Source organism: Podarcis filfolensis, assembly GCF_964270895.1.
Source record: "Podarcis filfolensis genome assembly, chromosome: 8".
Classification (NCBI taxonomy): Eukaryota; Metazoa; Chordata; class Lepidosauria; order Squamata; family Lacertidae; genus Podarcis; species Podarcis filfolensis.
In genome coordinates, this window is record NC_139611.1 from 80,795,898 (window position 1) to 80,813,299 (window position 17,402).

At 47.7% G+C, this 17,402-nt stretch overlaps 2 protein-coding genes across 3 annotated transcripts; one reads left to right on the forward strand and one right to left on the reverse strand.

Annotated features, from left to right (window-relative positions):
• Positions 1-1,366: 1,366 nt before the first annotated feature.
• On the forward strand, positions 1,367-8,630 carry LOC310769044 (uncharacterized protein). 2 transcript variants are annotated; one of them, XM_083628108.1, is made up of 4 exons: positions 1,367-1,453; positions 3,693-3,758; positions 6,000-6,093; positions 7,962-8,630. In XM_083628108.1, the coding sequence occupies exons 2-4, from the start codon at positions 3,716-3,718 to the stop codon at positions 8,431-8,433; spliced, it is 609 nt and encodes a 202-aa protein (XP_083484234.1). In that variant the 5' UTR covers positions 1,367-1,453; positions 3,693-3,715; the 3' UTR covers positions 8,434-8,630. The 2 variants fall into 2 exon arrangements, with proteins under 2 accessions (XP_083484234.1, XP_083484235.1); XM_083628109.1 differs by having other exon boundaries at positions 1,434-1,569.
• A 1,509-nt stretch (positions 8,631-10,139) lies between these two features.
• On the reverse strand, positions 10,140-17,147 carry LOC310768995 (uncharacterized protein). The gene is made up of 3 exons (XM_083628015.1): positions 16,994-17,147; positions 13,149-13,296; positions 10,140-11,047 (listed from the first exon to the last, which is right to left on the reverse strand). The coding sequence occupies exons 1-3, from the start codon at positions 17,034-17,036 to the stop codon at positions 10,543-10,545; spliced, it is 696 nt and encodes a 231-aa protein (XP_083484141.1). The 5' UTR covers positions 17,037-17,147; the 3' UTR covers positions 10,140-10,542.
• Between the last annotated feature and the right edge of the window lie 255 nt (positions 17,148-17,402).

Sequence of the window (17,402 nt, forward strand, 5' to 3'; positions counted from 1 at the left end):
CACTCCTTTCCCACCTGACGCAAGAATTGATCCGCTCAAAGGTGGCCAACCGTGGATGGTTAAAAGTGGGCGAGGCAGCTGACCTTGTGTGCTCCTGGCAGAGGAGTTTGGTAAGGGGGTGCAGTCTAAATCTGGGCTGACAGCTGGTCACATTTTTATATTTAAAAAAACAACCTGATGAGCCATGGGATGCAAGCCAAGTGCTAGAGCACATCATACTTTGAAGCCTGGTGGCAGTGATAAAATGTTAAAGGAATAATCGTGTTTTCTGGAATTCCTTTTTCCCAAAGGAAGGGCAACAAGGAGATGGAGGAGGAGGACGTCGGCAGGCCCTGGGCTGGTGCTTATGTAGGGAGGTAGCCAGGGATGCGGGTGGCGCTGTGGGCTAAACCACAGAGCCTAGAGCTTGCCAATCAGAAGGTTAGCGGTTCGAATCCCCGCGACGGGGTGAGCTCCCGTTGCTCGGTCCCTGCTCCTGCCAACCTAGCAGTTCGAAAGCACCGGCGAGAAGGTAAACGGCGTTTCCATGCACTACTCTGGTTCGCCAGAAGCAGCTTAGTCAGGCTGGCCACATGACCCGGAAGCTGTACGCCGGCTCCCTCGGCCAATAAAGCGAGATGAGAGCCACAACCCCAGAGTCGGCCATGACTGGACCTAACGGTCAGGGGTCCCTTTACTTTTTAACCAGGTGAGGCCACACTGAGATTGATGGAGTGATGCTCCATCCTAATGTCTTCCCTTGTGTCATCTTGCAAATTTGAAACCTGCAAGACAGTGCACAAAGGTGGGAAGACAAGGACCGCCAGAGAGTATGGACTAGGCCTACTTCTGCTCTGGTAAAACTCTGCATGCCTCAATCTGGTCACAACACGAACGTGGCAAGCTGCCTTCTACCGATCCCATTCACCTGGTTCGACATTGTCCGCACCGACTGCCGGCAGCTCTCTGGCGGTTCAGGCAAGGGACTCTCCCAGCTCTGCCCGGAGACACGGGAATCGAACCTGTGACCTGCACACAAAGCCGATGTTCTGCCACAGAGTCATGGCTGTTGTGCTATGAGGAATGAATTAAAAGAGGCAGCCTGGTTGTGAAACTAAGAACCGTTCGGAGCCTGTGCTGTCCTTTTGCTCCTGTTCATGGTTCCCAAGTCCACAAATCTTCATCCCCTCGTCCTTGCACTGCAGGGGGATGGGCTAGATGACCCTTCGGTGTCCCTTGCAACTCCACTGTGCTTTGATTCTATGACCTCTACCCTTCCTAGCTCACTGAGCACCCCGGAGGTAATTCAGGGACAGTGCCCTGGCTCTGGGAGGGGCCTGGTGGGATGGCAGTCGTGCCACCAGGTCTGCAGATGCGATTCCCAAATCCTTATCTCCTGCTGATCCAACTATAAATATAGACACAGGCAGAGAAGCTGGCCTACTCAAGAGGAGCCAATAGCCTGCAGAGCTAGGTAAGGAGAGCAGCCGCTTGGGTGGGGTTTGAGACCAGTGTGGGACTGGATACAAGCAGAGTTTGCTCAGATAGAATTCAAATTTCCTCTGATTGCTGATTTCTCTGCCATCTGAGGTAAATTTTGTGTGTGTGTGTGTGTGTGTGTGTGTAGCCGTTTCAGTTTATAGTGACAAATGGGGCGGGGGGAAGAGAGATAATCCATATACATAGAATTGTTTCAGAAGTTTTAAGTCACTTGTAACCAAACTTCGTAAACAGTTTCTTAATAGCGGTGCAAATGTTTGAAGAAGTGAGTTGATGATCTTGCCTTAAGTCAGGTGGCGGATTTCAGACCAACACAAGCAGATTTCTAGAGGGGATGGCAGTTTTCCCCTAATCCTACACAGGCAAATAATAATAATAATAATAATAATAATAATAATAATAATAATAATAATAATAATTATTTATTTATACCCCACCCATCTGGCTGGGTTTCCCCAGCCACTCTGGGCGGCTTCCAGCAAAACACTAAAATATAATAACCTACAATAACATTAAAAGCTTCCCTAAACCGGGTTGCCTTCAGATGTCTTCTAAAAGTTTGGTAGTTATTTTTCTCTTTGACATCAGATGGGAGGGTGTTCCACAGGGCGGGTGCCACTACCGAGATGGCCCTCTGCCTGGTTCCCTGTAACTTGACTTCTCGCAGCGAGGGAACCGCCAGAAGGCCTTGGAGCTGGACCTCAGTGTCCGGGCAGAACGATGGGGGTGGAGATGCTCCTTCAGGTATACTGGACCGAGGCCGTTTAGGGCTTTGAAGGTAAATAATGCAGTGGAGTACTAAAGCCGCATGAACAGAGGACCCAGGGGCACACAGGCTGTTAAATCACTGTTGCCAGTAGGGCCTGGCGCCCACTGAGGCATGTAGGGCCGGAGGCCAACAGCAGGTGGCGCCAGAGCTAACGACTGGCAGAGCCAATGTTTTCTAGTTTTGACCCTGCCCTAATCCCTGCTTCAGGGGCAGCACTGAGACTAATAAGTAGGAAGCTGACTGGCAGCGCCACCCCCTGGTTGTAAGCGAGAAGGCAGGCAGGTAAGAGTTGGCTGGTGATAGGATCAAGCTGTAAAGTTTCGGTCAGGGATGGGCAGCTGACTATTGACCATGCTGGCTGGGAGATGATGAGTGTTGGATTCCCATAGAATCGGGAGGGCAGCAGGTTAGGGATAGCTGCCCCATGCCTCTGGCAACAGCTGATCAGCAGAAATCAGCTTTTTTAAAAAAAAAAAAATGCAGGCAAGGTTCTGCATCATTAAGGTAAAGGTAAAGGGACCCCTGACCATTAGGTCCAGTCATGACTGACTCTGGGGTTGCGGCGCTCATCTCGCTTTATTGGCCGAGGGAGCGGGCGTACAGCTTCCGGGTCATGTGGCCAGCATGACTAAGCCGCTTCTGGGGAAACCAGAGTAGTGCACGGAAACGCCGTTTACCTTCCCACCAGAGCAGTACCTATTTATCTACTTGCACTTCGTGCTTTCAAACTGCTAGGTTGGCAGGAGCAGGGACTGAGCAACGTGAGCTCACCCCGTCGCAGGGATTCGAACCGCTGACCTTCTGATCGGCAAGTCCTAGGCTCTGTGGTTTAACCCACAGCGCCACCTGCGTCATTACTGCATCATAACTGCCTGGCTATGTCTGTGGATCAAGTTCCTTACTGAGGTGCAGGAGCAAAAGCTAGTGGGAAAGTGGGCAACCCTATAGGAACTTGATGACCTTTTAACTTTGTGCAATGAATTCCTAAACTTAAGGCCCGAACCCCACTGGAAAATACTACTAGTATTCCCCCATCCACCTTTTGGTTCTGGAGTCAAATCCTTTTATATGATGACATTTGCACCCATCACCCTGAGGTCCCAGGGGAGCTTGCAACCACTGAAAGAGAAGACATGCCTACTCCTCGTTCGCAGAAAGCTGTCTGACGAAGACACCAGGCACATGTCTGTGGGAAGAGGGGATCCACAACTCAGGGGCTGCCCCAGAGAATACCCTCTCCTGGGCCATTGCCCACCCTGAGTTTTTGAGGGCAGGGTGATGGGTAGCGAGCGGGAGAGAGGCCAGCGGGCCCTTCTCTTGCCAAACCGCTTTGGAGCCCCGGGTTAATGAGTGACAGGGTCAGAGTGGTCAGCCTGCCCTGCCACCCCATAAATGGATGCCTTTCATCTCTTTTCTGACATTCCCCGTTATTCTGCCTTTCCAGTGACTCCCTGGGCCCATTGCACCATGAAGCTTCTTGCTGTTTTTCTCAGCTTGGCCGCCATCATAGGTAAGTGGGGTTCCCTCTGGTTAGGCTTTCACCTGTTCACCTTTCCCTCATACAGCACTGGCAAACACAGGATCTAAAAAACCTTTCAATGCATTGTGTTGGGAGAAATACCTACCCTGGCCGTACACAGGATCTGTGGTTTTTAACAGCTGCATTGGGAGCAGAAATCCCAAAGGTACAGATCTTCCTGGCACATAGAAAGTGGGTGAGATGTTATCTGTTGTATTTTGACCCGTCGTGTATTAATGAAAAATGCAACGCTTCAGTCAGGAGGTGAATAGTGGTAGGCTGGATTCAGCTAACCCACCCCACTGGCAGAAGCTGGTACAATGGGCTTTCCCCCCCTATGGACCCCCATGCCTCCCCCAAATCTCCGGAGGCTCAGGTGAACCCTCCAGAACAGCACCTGGGGAGAGGAGAGGGGAGGTGGTTCTGCAGGGCAAGCAGAAATTCTTGTGTTGACAGAACTATCTCCTTAGCGCTGCATTGAATTCCACCCAATAATAATAGCAGCAGTTTGATTTGCATGCCTGTGTAATGCGGATGTCAGTTTGGGCAATTCCAAAGGCAGAAAAGGCAGGGCATGAGTGAGTCCCATCTGCCTGTAATAAAGGTATATCCCACCCTGTTCTGTTTCACAGAGACCAGAAACAAGTCTCTGGTAAAAATTATCCCCAGCATTTGTCTTCTGGAGCTCTTGATAGAACTCCAGCCCAATGGTTGCCATTAATTTGATTAATTTGATTTTAGAATGACTTGATTTTAGAATGCATTTCAATTAATTGATGGTGGTTTTATGTAAACTGTGTTACTTTTATTGTTGTTAGCTGCTCTGAGCCCGGCTTTGGCTGGGGAGGGCGGGATATAAATAAAATAAAATATTATTATTTTATTATTATTGATGTGAATCTTCACCAGATCACAGAATTATAGAGTTGGAAAGGGATCCTGAGGGTCATCTAGTTCAACCTCCTGCAGTGGTAGAATCCTGCCTGCAGTTGTCCCTGGGTGGTCTTCATCCATCAAATGGTGGCTTAACTCTCTTTCCTCCCCAATTTCATGAAATTTGCCCCTTCAGTTCAACTAGGGCACCCAGGGTACCTAACAACAATACTATGAAATATTAAAAATTACAATAGACTAACAATAACTAAAAACAGCAAGCCTGTAAAAAGGGGAATGAGAGAGATCCCCAGCATTAATAGATCTAAGAGCAAAGGTAAAAGGATGGAAAATGCGAAGGCGTGGAAAAATAAAAAGACCCCTTGCCTGGCATGGAAATAATAAAGGACTTGGCGTTGGGCAAACCTCTCTGGGGTGAGGAGAGACTTGCAGTTCCATAGGCAGGGCAGTAACCACTGAAAATACCTTTTTCTGGCTGGTACCCTCTTTCCCTCAAAAGGCAGGAGCGCTTGGAGAGATACCCCTGAAGATGATCGTGATAACCAGGCACAAAGGTCACTGATCCTCGTGATCCTTTGAGACCTGCCAAAATGAAAACACCACAGAGATGCCCAAACAGGCCACGTCAAATAGTTGTGGCTTCCCCCCAAAGAATTCTGGGAGCTGTAGTTTGCTAAGAACGCTGAGAGCTGTTAGGAATCCCACCCCCCGATATTCCTCTCCCAGAAAGGTTTAACGGCCAGTCTTTATTTCCAGCAAACTCTGGGAACTGTAGCTCTGCGAGGGGAATAGAGGTCTCCTAACAGCGCCCTGCACCCTTAACAAACTACAGCTCCCAGAATCCTTTGGGAGGATTTAAAGCGGTGCTGTAGAAATGTGCTGTGAATGTGGCCACGCTCTGTTTTTCTGAGGTAAAATATTTCACACTTGTGTCAAGGCAGGAGAGCCTCAAGGCCAATTCCATAGTGAGGATGCATTCTTACAAGTTAGGGCTGCCATATGTCCTGGATCCATCCATCAAAAAATGGTGTCCAGGTGGAATTTTCAGAAATTGGTTATAATGGCTGGGAAAAGTCGGGCATATGGCTGCCCATATCAAAAATGTTTAATTATAGGCTATTTTATTCCAATAAAATAGCTTTTAAAAACTTTACCTGTTTTGGAGAGTTTGCAAATAAGGGGAGGGGGACGCTCAGCAACTTTTGTGTCTGGATTTTCACTTTTTGATGGCAACCCTATTATATGTGGCTTCCTTCCTTCCTTCCTTCCTTCCTTCCTTCCTTCCTTCCTTCCTTCCTTCCTTCCTCCCTCCCTCCCTTCCTTCCTTCCCTCCCACAGGTTCTGCTTCAAGCGATGAACCTGTCAGCACCGCCCTGACTTGGAAGCAGATCCTCAGCCCCTTTGAAAGTTTCAAGCTACCCGAGGAGATCAGGTGACACAATATCTTTATATAAACACACAAACCACATCACCCTCCCAAGCACAGGTTGTACTGACCCAGGCTAGGGCTGACATCACGGGATGCCACGTTGAATTTGATAAGATAAATCTCCATGGGTGATTTGAAATCTCTACCCTGTGACTAGACTTATGATGCAGCAGATACAAACGTGGTTCACTCAAAGGGGCTTCACAGAGACGAGGGTCCTTCAACATCATCTAAGAAGCTGGAATCTAGAACGGGCATCCTGGGACATAGGTGCATCTCTTTCCTTGGAACTGCAGGTTTAAAATGGGTTCCTTTGGGGTGTGACATTTATCTCCCGGGCCAGAACACCAGTGGCAGAGTGAAGCAAAGACACACGTGGTCAGTGCAAGAGCCCTGCTGGATTTCCCCCCCTGCTATTTATTGATCAACGTTTGTATGCTGCTTAACTGTCCATGAAGCCTCTAAGTGGTTTACAAAAGTGTATATATATAATATACATTACAATTGCCAGTAAATGTTCAGAACAAGTTTATAGCAAAAGCAAAAGTATATAAAGCCCTTAACAGCATGGGAATACTTTACGTGTGGGGATTGCCTTACCCCACAAGTGCCCACTTGATCACTTTGATTTCTGGCACTGGAACAGTTACAGCTGACACATATAACATCTATTTTCACATATAATTATTGTAACAGCATCTACACGGTGGCAATCTTTGCCTATTGACCGCAGGCAGGCGTGTTCGCTGTATTTCTTTTTTGGCACCTGCTTAAAACATTTTTGTTTTCGCAAGCCTGTCCAGACATGTCAAATGTGTTTACATTTTTTAAAAAAAGATTACTGCTGATTTTAACTATATTTAAAAGGCTTTCATTGCTCGTTCTCAGTTGCTTTTAACTGAGAATAGTTGTATTTTTGTAAACCCCTTTGAGGTTTTATTATAATTAAACAGGGTGTAAATGTTGTTAAACAAATAAATAAATTACCCTCGTATTCCATGAATTTGCCTAGTTCCTTTTAAAGCTATCTAAGTTGGTAGGCATCAGCGCAGCTTGCGGTAGTTTTCACCTGTGTGTTGTGTGAAGAAGTGAGAAAGAGAAGCCAGCTTGAATAACTGGCCTCAATACGACATACTCCTTGAAGGACAACTGGCCTGTAGGTTTCTCTCAGGCTAAACTATTTCTCCTCTGCTTCTGACGAAAGAAGAATGGCAGACGAAATTAATGGACTATGTAGAATTGGACAAAATGACAGGAAGGGTTCGAAACCTGCAGGACCAGAGATTTACAGAAGATTGGAAGAAGCATATGAATTATTTGAAGAGCAGCTGTAATCAACAAATTACGCTAGTAGGACTACGAGAAGTTTTGTAAGGAGAAATGTACGAAGTGTTACAAAGTAGAAAAAGATAGAGATATTGGTTATGAGTTTGAAATGTAATACAGTGGTACCTCTGGTTATATACGCTTCAGGTTACATACGCTTCAGGCTACAGACTCCGCTAACCCAGAAATAGTGCTTCAGGTTAAGAACTTTGCTTCAGGATGAGAACAGAAATCGTGCTCCGGCGGCGCGGCAGCAGCAGGAGGCCCCATTAGCTAAAGTGGTGCTTCAGGTTAAGAACAGTTTCAGGTTAAGTACAGACCTCCGGAACGAATTAAGTGTTTAACCCGAGGTACCAATGTAGGGAAAATAAGAAATGCATACTAAGAGATTAGATTTTCAGACAGGACTGATGGAAGTGAAAAAAATTGAATAAGATGTAAATGTATGTTTAATTACTGTTGAAAACGATATGTTAAAAAACCAATAAAAATTTATATATATATATATATATATATATATATATATAACTATTTCTCCTCTGCAGCACCCAGGCCGCCGACAAATTCAACAGAGTCCAAAGCCACCTGGCAGAACTGAAGGACCAGCTTCTTCCGGCCCTCCAAAAGGTGACGGAGGACCTGCAGGAGCTGAATCGGAAGGTGCAACCTTTCGCAGAAGCTCTGGACGAGAAGTTGCGGAGTGGCATCACCAAAGTGCAGGAGCGCGTAGCCCCTTACACCGAGAAGCTGCAGGAGCAGGCAGAGCAACGGATGGAGACCTTGCAGCAGACCCTGGCCTCCGGCAGAGAGAAGCTGACCCAGAACGTGGAGGATATCCGAGCCCAGCTGGAGCCTATTGTGGAGGACATGAAGACCAAAATCCAGCAGCGGACCCAGGAGCTCCGCCCCGTCATCCAGCGACTTCACGGCAATCTCAGGCAGACCTACAAACGCTTGCAAGACTGCGCTGAAGACTTCCCGGGTTGTCTGGCCAAGTTTATGCTGCCGCCCCAGTGAGAACCCGGTCTAGCAACCCAGAGGGGGTGAGCAGAAGGATAAGGATGGAGGGAGTCTGGCCTTTGTGCTGGAAATTCTCAGACAGGCGCCTAGCAAAGGTTGAAGCTGCTGAAGAGCCACACTCTCCCTGACACAACGACTCCTTATGCCTGTAAACATCCCCTTAATGGGGCAATAAAAGATCTAGCCTTTAATTATCCTTGTTGTCTTTGTGAATTTCATGGGGATTGTGTGTGTGTGTGTTGGAGAGGCAGGGAAGGAGTATGGACATTAAATTGAGGAATGAGATATCTGAATTTCTGCACTGCAGTGGACGCTCGGGTTGCGAACGTGATCTGTGCATGAGGCACGTTCGCAACCCGCAGCGTTCGCAACCTGCAGTGCTGCGTCTGCACACGTGCAGGTTGCAATTCGGCGCTTCTGCGCATGCGCAAGCGCCAAAATCCAAAAGTACCGTATTTTTCGCTCTATAAGACGCAGCTTTTCCCTCCTAAAAAGTAAGGGGAAATGTGTGTACGTCTTATGGAGTGGATTCAGGCTTCGCGGGGCTAAGCCAGAAGCCAGAACAGCGAGAGGGATCACTATGCTCCCTCTTGCTGTTCTAGCTTCTGGCTTAGCCATCCCCCATCTCCCAGAAAAGCCCGCAAGAGCCGCACAGAGCGTGAAAGGGAGCGCTGAGCAGAGCCTGGGATGCATACAGACTCTGCTCAGCGCTCCCTTTAAAGAATATTTGTTTATTGCATTCCCCCTCTAAAAACTAGGTGCGTCTTATGGTCAGGTGCGTCTTATGGAGCGAAAGATACGGTAACCTTTTCCAGTACTTCCGGGTTCAGCGTGGTGCACAACCCGAAAACACACAACCCGAAGCGTCTGTAACCCAAGGTATGGCTGTACTTTATACACAATAGACCGAATAGCATCATTTACAGTTTTTTAGGCCATCTTTCTGCTGAATCTCTCAAGGCAGCAAACAGAAATTCAGGATCATGGCAGGGGAGAAGAGTTAAACCCCACTTGCCTTGCCATTCTTGGTTCCTGATCCAATCAGCCACCCCCTGCTTTTGCAATTTTGTGTAAAAGCAGAAGAAAACTTTACACTTAAAAGGCACAGCTAGGTAGCTAACAGAACATGTAGTTCAGCCATTGTCACATATCCTTCAATGTTCTGTGGAGAAAGCACCATTTTGATCTGCTTCTGCCAGAAAAAGAGAGAATGCTATTAAAATAATTTTCCATGCCCTGCACCCTCCATAGAATAAAGCACATGCTGCCACCGTTATGTTAAAAAAAGATTGCGGAGTACTTTAGTCCATGTGTGGTGGTTGTGCCCAGTTATTACATCATTCTGGGGGTGGTATGTCAGTTTTTCAAGAGATTTGTAAAATTGCTTCCCAGTCTTTAATCCTTGATCCACTATTCATCTTCTCACTTAATCTGTGATGAACAACCAAGAAATGTATTACACAAATAGCCTGTGGCTTTTCTTCTTGTTGTGGCATGCCTTTGCGATGGCCAAAAACAGGAAATAGTCTTCAACTTACCTTTTTCAAGAGGTCTGGAACACAACACTGAAGGAAAAGCTAATGCATAAACTTGAGAATCCTGAGGACAGGGTCTGGATTGGACAAGTTTCAAGATACACAGTGCATGTTCATTACCTTTGCCTCTTAAGAACAAAATAGCCATAGCCCACCAAGACTTACTTAGGGCTAAGTAGTCCGGATTAAATTTTATTGAAATTTACATGCATTGCTGAGCCTGATTATATTATAATATGTAGTGATTTTATATTATAACAAGTAACAACATTTTCTCCGTTTATATTTTTATATACAAATGCAATAAAATTATTTTCAGAAAACATTAAGACATAAACACAGCCCTAAACCAGCATCCTTAGGGACAGCTCCTTTATTACATGGTTTGGGGAGGGAAGATATCACCAACAGCCTCTGCTCCCCACCCCAAATTGCTGAGGACACTCAATCCAGTCGTTTCCCTTTTTTGACCCTTTCTGTTTCAAAAAGTTTGGCCAAGGTTCCATTCTCCATTGCTTATGAGAAGCTTCAGAGATCCGGGGAAAGCACTGGGGTATGTCAGCCCCACCTCTTAAGAGTCTGTGGTGCGTTTTTTGATTGCCTCCATAAGTGGGGTGACGTAGCGCTGCATGGTCTGGCTGAATGTCTCTATGCCCAGCTTGATCTTCTCCTGGGCCTGGTTGGCATAAGGCTCTAGGGACCTCTGGTATTCGTGCAACTGGCGGTGAAGCTTCCGCGCGTAAGGGATCAGCTCAGGCCCCTTTTCTTCCACTTGCTGCTTCAGCTTCTCCTCCAGCTCCTGCATCTTGGGGACGACCATATTTCTCAGGACCTGCGTGTGTGGTCTCAACTTCTCCGCGACGGGGCTGGCGTAGAAAGTCACTAGAGATTCCAGCCCCTCGTAGAGCTCTTCTGTGGCAGACCGTAACACGGCTAGGTTACAGCTGGCACCCACCAGAGCGTGCCCAGACAACTGAACTGCCGCGTGGTAGGCCTGTGTGATTTCGGGGGGCAGCTCAGCCTGCAGGTCCTGGACGTACTTGCGCAGTTTTGCAACATCATCACGAAACAAGATTCTGTGGGGGTTCAGAAGGCATAGAGCGTCGTGAGCGGGATACAGAGCCAGTGTGGTACAGTGTTTATAACAGGGGTCAGCAAACTTACCGCGCCTTGGGCCTGTGTCTCCAGCACTGATCGCGTGGCAGGCCGGAGGAGCGCGTGCCCATACGCGTGCACACATGCTATTTCCGGCGCACTTCCAGGTCGAAGGGGCACCAGAAATAGCTTGTGCGCATGTGCACGGGCCTCCTCCGACCTGGATGTGCATTGGAAATAATGCTTGCACATGTGCAATAATGCGCATGCTCACAAGCTATTTCCGGTGCTCCTCCAACCCGGAAGTGGGCAGCCGTGCAGCGCCAGTAAGAGTGGGCGGCGGCAGCAGGGGTCGCCGTGGGCCAGATAAACGAGTCCCTTGGGCCTTATCTGTCCCGCAGGCCTTAGTTTGGGGACCCCTGGTTTAGAATACTGGATTAGGAACCGGGGGGGGGGGAGTGTTGGACAAATCTGTCCCAGGGACCTTTCCCAGATGGATTCAAATTTCTCTTTGAAAGAAGGAGTCTACACCACAATCAGGCATAAGCTGGTCGACACAGTACTGTGGGCATCAACCCCCCCCCCGCCCCCAGCTCATGCTGTAAAGAGGGGATTGCGCATTCCAGTTCTCATCACAGGCAACTTATACCCTAAAACCCTTCGAATATCCGTATTGGTTAAGAAATTGTAGTTTACAGGTTTCCCTAAACACCCATTTCATGCCTACTCCCTAATATTACCCTAATATGTCCCCCCTCCTTTACATACATCCCACGCCCATCTAAATTAGCAGTTTCGTCAACAGGGGTGTGTTTTCAAGTCATCCAGCCCTCATAAATCAGGAGGCAGGTATGTCCAAAGTCCATTTTGGGGGCCTAATCCGGCCTGCTGGTTGGTTCAATCCGGCCCATGTGGCAGTTCATTTCCTGAGGTAAAACCCTAAAAAAAGGTCAGCAACTTTGGTCGGCCCTCATACATGTTCTCTTCATCAAATCTGGCCCTCTTTGAAAAATGTTTAGGCACCCCTGGCATAGGCTATCTGCTTCTAATACATTCCTTACTTAATTGTACCTTCTAGCAGAAAGAATCCTCTTAGGGAGGATTCTAGCATGTCAAACATTTGCTTTGTCTCATTTGTAGGTCTCCAGCAATGTAAAACATGCAGATAAACAGTTCTTTTGGGCTGTTTTTGAACTTCTTTGTTCACAGAATCAGACTTAAGACAGGCATAGTCATCCTCACCATTCCTTCTCTAAGAATAAAACTCATTTTCATTCATTTATTCCACAAGGAGTCAGAACCCCAATCAGCCATGAAGCTCATGGGGTGACCTTGGGCCAGACAAGGACCTAATCTACCTCGCAAGGTTGCTGTGGGATTAAAGTTACACACATGCATTGCAGAGGAAAGGTGGAATAATAAACAAACAAAGGAGGCAAACTTCCCCCACTGAGTGAGATATTCCAGAATTGGGGAGCCAGCCTTCATGTTACACTTTTACACACATTTCATAAATTCCTAGAATGAAAAAATTAACAAAGCAGAAGAGGAAGTAAGAGCGGGGGGTGGGGGTGGGTAACCTTTTCAGTCCCAAAAGCTATATGCTTCATTCTGGACAAATTTTCTGGGACCACCTGTCAGTGGTGGCCAGAGCCAGAGGCAAAAGTTTGTGCCAACCATGAATGTAAAATTTCACTTTTGTGCAGTAGGCTACCATTTCTACACACCCTCAGACTTTGCGGTCTATATCCCAGCAATGCAAAGAGGCATTAGCAGAGTAAAGGACACTTATTCCAGCCATGCAAAAGCTCTCCAACCAGGAGGAAGCGACACAAAGCTGGTGAAGTGTATGGCCTGTGGGGAAAGGGTGTAACTGGGGCAGACACGTGACCTAGAGAGTGTGCCCCAAGGGCCAGATAGAGAGGTATGGAGGGCCACAGTTAGCCCCAGGCTCCACATCCTTGCAAAGGAAAATCTAGCAAAGAAGAAATCCTGCCAGCCTTCTCAAAGCTTCAGTCCGTGAAGTCCCTAGTTAATGTCCCCAATCCCCTAAAATGGGGGAAGGGAGACGGATCTGCTTACCTCAGTTCTTGTCCGAGCCTCGATCTTCTGACAAAGTTCAATTTATCCCACGCTTTCTCGCTGACCTTTCCCAGGAGTTTAGTGAGGTCGTGCTTTAACTGCTCCAACTTGGAGACCCGTTTATCCGTTTGGGCAAAAGTCGGATGGCCTGGGGAAAGAAGCAGAACATCTGGATCACGTCTTGTTGCGCAGGAAGTAAGGTGGGGCAGCCGCGGTCCTGGTGAACTCTGGCGCGCGCTGGGCTATCCAAGATGTCGGCCGTTTGGCTGATCGCGGCCCTCGTGGTCCAAGGGGGTAGCTGCCCAGGCCCCTCTGTCCTGACGCGGTCGTCAAAATATTGCAAGGCAAATCTGCTGCCACAACTTTCACCATTAACTACTAGTGAGTTGGGCTGAAAAAAGAATCCAGAAAATTTGTTTACTGCAGTAAAGAGTTCCAGCAGGATCGCTCTACGAAGGCTGAACCCCACCCAAACGCTCTGGGAGGGGTGTTCTTTATAGGTTTCTTACACAAAGCATTACAATTTCCTCCAATCATATGCATTCTCATTGCCTGGTTCAAAGAAGCATACAAGCTGTTAGCCAGAACGCATATGGTGATATTATTTTAACACGGTACTATTTCAAATCAAATTCCTAGTCCCATTGCGGGGGGTGGGGGGTGGGAATGGCTGGGTAACTTGTCTTTCGGCATAAGGTAAAGGGACCCCCGACCATTAGGTCCAGTCGTGGCCGACTCTGGGGTTGCGGCGCTCATCTCGCATTACTGGCCGAGGGAGCTGGCGTACACCTTCCGGGTCATGTGGCCAGGATGACTCAGCCGCTTCTGGCAAACCAGAGCAGTGCACAGAAACACCGTTTACCTTCCCGCTGGAGCGGTACCTATTTATCTACTTGCACTTTGAGGTGCTTTCGAACTGCTAGGTTGGCAGGAGCAGGAACAGAGCGATGGGAGCTCACCCCGTTGCGGGGATTCGAACTGCCGACCTTCTGATCAGCAAGTCCTAGGCTCTGTGGTTTAACCCACAGCGCCACCCGCGTCCCTTGACTTTTGGCATAGGTCACATCAAAAAAGGTTCCTGTGCTTTTTCTGGAGATTTTGCCTGGTTCTTGCTGTGTGCTGCAGAATTCATACAGGAATCCAGGCTTGTGGGGATCTGCTCCTCTTAAGAGAAATTTAAGCTGAAAGGGTACTTTAGGTTACCAAGATAACTACTACCGAAGACGTCATGATTATTTCCCCACCAGCCATCCCCACACAGTTGTGCTGCCAAAGCATCAGAGGAAGAGATTAGACCTACACAGGCCCAGGCTATTGACCCTTAAAAAAACACAACGTGATTTGCAGAATGGACTCTGCTTCAGCAAACCCAAATCTAGAATTTTGGAGCCTGGAGCAGCAAGAAGGAAATGGGCAATCCTGGCTTGATCATGAGGTCAGTTGGAGACCTAGCCTCAGGTGGTGAGTTTGGGGCCCAATTTATGCTGTGGATTAAACCACTGTGCCGCTTGGGCTTGCTGATCGAAAGGTCGGCGGTTCGAATCCCTGCAACGGGCTGAGCTCCCGTTGTTCGGTCCCCGCTCCTGCCAACGTAGCAGTTCGAAAGCACGTCAAAGTGCAAGTAGATAAATAGGTACCGCTCCGGTGGGAAGGTAAACGGCGTTTCCGTGCGCTGCTCTGGTTTCGCCAGAAGCGGCTTAGTCATGCTGGCCACATGACCCAGAAAAACTGTCTGCTGAAGCGGACAAATGCCGGCTCCCTCGGCCTGTAAAGCGAGATGAGCGCCGTAACCCCAGAGTCGTTCGTGACTGGACTTAATTGTCAGGGGTCCCTTTACCCTTTACCTTTACCTAATTTGAGAAAACATAATTAAAATATTGTGCCTGCCTCTCCTCAGCCCCCCCCCCCCGGCTAATACGTTGCAGGGGTTGTTGTTGTTGTTGTTAACTCCACCTTCTTTCCAGCGCCATGGCCCTGATCCAGTTCACCAAGCCCCCTCTCAGCTCCTTTTTAGCCTTCTATAAAAAGTCAGGACTTATGGATCTCCTGCATTATTTCTTGCTTGATGCTGAGAAGTGTATCTTTGTATCTCTCTTGGTGGACGTTTCAGATTTTGAACGCACACCACACTCCTGTGTTTTTAAACATCTATATATGCAGACTTAGGCCAGCAGCTTAATGTATTGTTATGTGGTACATGAGACAAAGCTGTTGACAACCGTAAATAGTATTTATTTTAATCAGCTTGTGGGTTCTGCTTCTGATGCAATGTTGTGGTGTTACAAAGCTGACATTGTTTCCACATTTTGTTATACAGTGGTACCTCGGGTTAAGTACTTAATTTGTTCCGGAGGTCCGTACTTAACCTGAAACTGTTCTTAACCTGAAGCACCACTTTAGCTAATGGTGCCTCCTGCTGCCGCCGCGCCACCGGAGCCCGATTTCTGTTCTTATCCTGAAGCAAAGTTCTTAACCTGAAGCACTATTTCTAGGTTAGTGGAGTGTGTAACCTGAAGCGTATGTAACCCGAGGTAAAACTATATTGGTGCCTCTGCCTCCCTTCCAGGAACTCTGAGTTGCCTAAGTGAGTTACTCTCAAGGCCAAACAACACATTACAAGGGATATGCTTGAAAACAGCATAACCTTATTCTGCACCTCGGCCCAGATCTGATTGGATCTGTATCTCCAGTCTTAAGGTTAAAAGAAGATTTCAGCACATTTCATATGTTCATTTGAACACAGGTACATGAGGGAGTGAGATCATAATGGCTGGCTTGCTTACGCTGTAGGTGTTTGAACCCTTTGTACGTGAAATAGATATCTAATAATGAAAAGTGGAAATAGATCACTGTGGCTTCTACTGGGTATGGTGCTGGCATGAGTCTGGAGATTATGTCTTTATTTGCCCATGCTATAAAGGTAAAGGGACCCCTGACTGTTAAGTCCAGTCACGGACGACTCTGGGGTTGCGCACTCATCTCACTCTATAGGCTGAGGGAACCGGCATTTGTCCGCAGACAGCTTCTGGGTCATGTGGCCAGCATGACTAAGCCGCTGCTGGCGAACCAGAGAAGCACACAGAAACTCCGTTTACCTTCCCGCCGGAGCGGTACCTATTTATCTACTTGCACTTTGACGTGTTTTCAAACTGCTAGGTGGGCAGGAGCTGGGACCAAACAACGGGAGCTCACCCCGTCACGGGGATTCAAACCACCAACCTTCTGATCGGCAAGCCCTACACTCTGTGGTTTAGACCACAGCGCCACCTGCCCATGCTATAGTGGGTAATATATTGGACTTCAAACCCCTCTCTCAGCTATGAAGTTCATGGAATGGTCTTAGCCAGGTCACAGTTTCTCAGCCTAACGTACCTTATTGGAAAGATAAAATGGAATAATCCTATAAAGGTTTATTTGCTGTTTTCCTGGTTGCCTTTGAGTAAGGGGATGCAAACTGATAACCCACTCAAGCTTTCTGAAGCTTACTCCATAGTCCTATCTCATTGGTTTTTCTGTATATTGTTTGTTTGTGGCAGGTTTCAGAGTTGGACCATGTTCTTCAGAGAGCATGTGCAACCCAAAAGCCTGATACTTCTGCCAATATTATTGATCCGAGAAGAGATAGGTAACCTCTGGACCAATTTGGAATGTGCCCAAAGTCTTTGAAGAACCAACCAGGCAACTTTGGGCTAAGCAAAATTGTTCCAAAACATGACACAACTCCTTTTAGCTCTTCCAAATCATAATACCTCCATGTTCCAAGTCCGTGAGAAAGCAGGGAGCTCACCCACTCAAAAAAAGAGACTTAAGAGTTTCCCTCTAGACTGAGGTAACCACCCACTCACCTGTGAAGAGGTACAAGACCAGTGTGATGACAATTAACTTCATAGTGGCTCAGCGGAGGGTCCTGAGTATCCTCTTGCTAGGGTGAAGGCAGGGGCTCACTATTTCAGCAGGGGGTGCTCTGAGGGGAATAAATTATTGCTTCCATCCTCGGTTTCTGTAATTCATTAACACAGGGCGCTGGGTGAGCTTCCTGTTCCATCACCTCGAGTCATTGCCCCCAGGTCCAATTGGCACGAAAAGGAAGAGATAACGTTTGAAAGAGCTTGAACTTCAATTTGCCAAGGACAGCAGGTGGGTTGCTAAAACAAAATGAAGGCATTTAAAAACCACACGGAAACTTTGGAAGGGTTCTGTGAGATCAGACCAAAGGCCCGTCTGATCTTGTAACTCATAGGGCCAACTGATGGG

Coding starts and splice junctions, on each gene's coding strand:
- LOC310769044 (XM_083628108.1), top strand. CDS start 3,716: ATGAAGCTTCTTGCTGTTTTTCTCAGCTTGGCCGCCATCATAG. Junction 3,759..5,999: donor CAGCTTGGCCGCCATCATAG/GTAAGTGGGGTT, acceptor TCCCTCCCACAG/GTTCTGCTTCAAGCGATGAA. Junction 6,094..7,961: donor AAGCTACCCGAGGAGATCAG/GTGACACAATAT, acceptor TCTCCTCTGCAG/CACCCAGGCCGCCGACAAAT.
- LOC310768995 (XM_083628015.1), bottom strand. CDS start 17,036: ATGAAGTTAATTGTCATCACACTGGTCTTGTACCTCTTCACAG. Junction 13,297..16,993: donor GGTCTTGTACCTCTTCACAG/GTGAGTGGGTGG, acceptor TTCTTTCCCCAG/GCCATCCGACTTTTGCCCAA. Junction 11,048..13,148: donor AGGCTCGGACAAGAACTGAG/GTAAGCAGATCC, acceptor GAACCCCCACAG/AATCTTGTTTCGTGATGATG.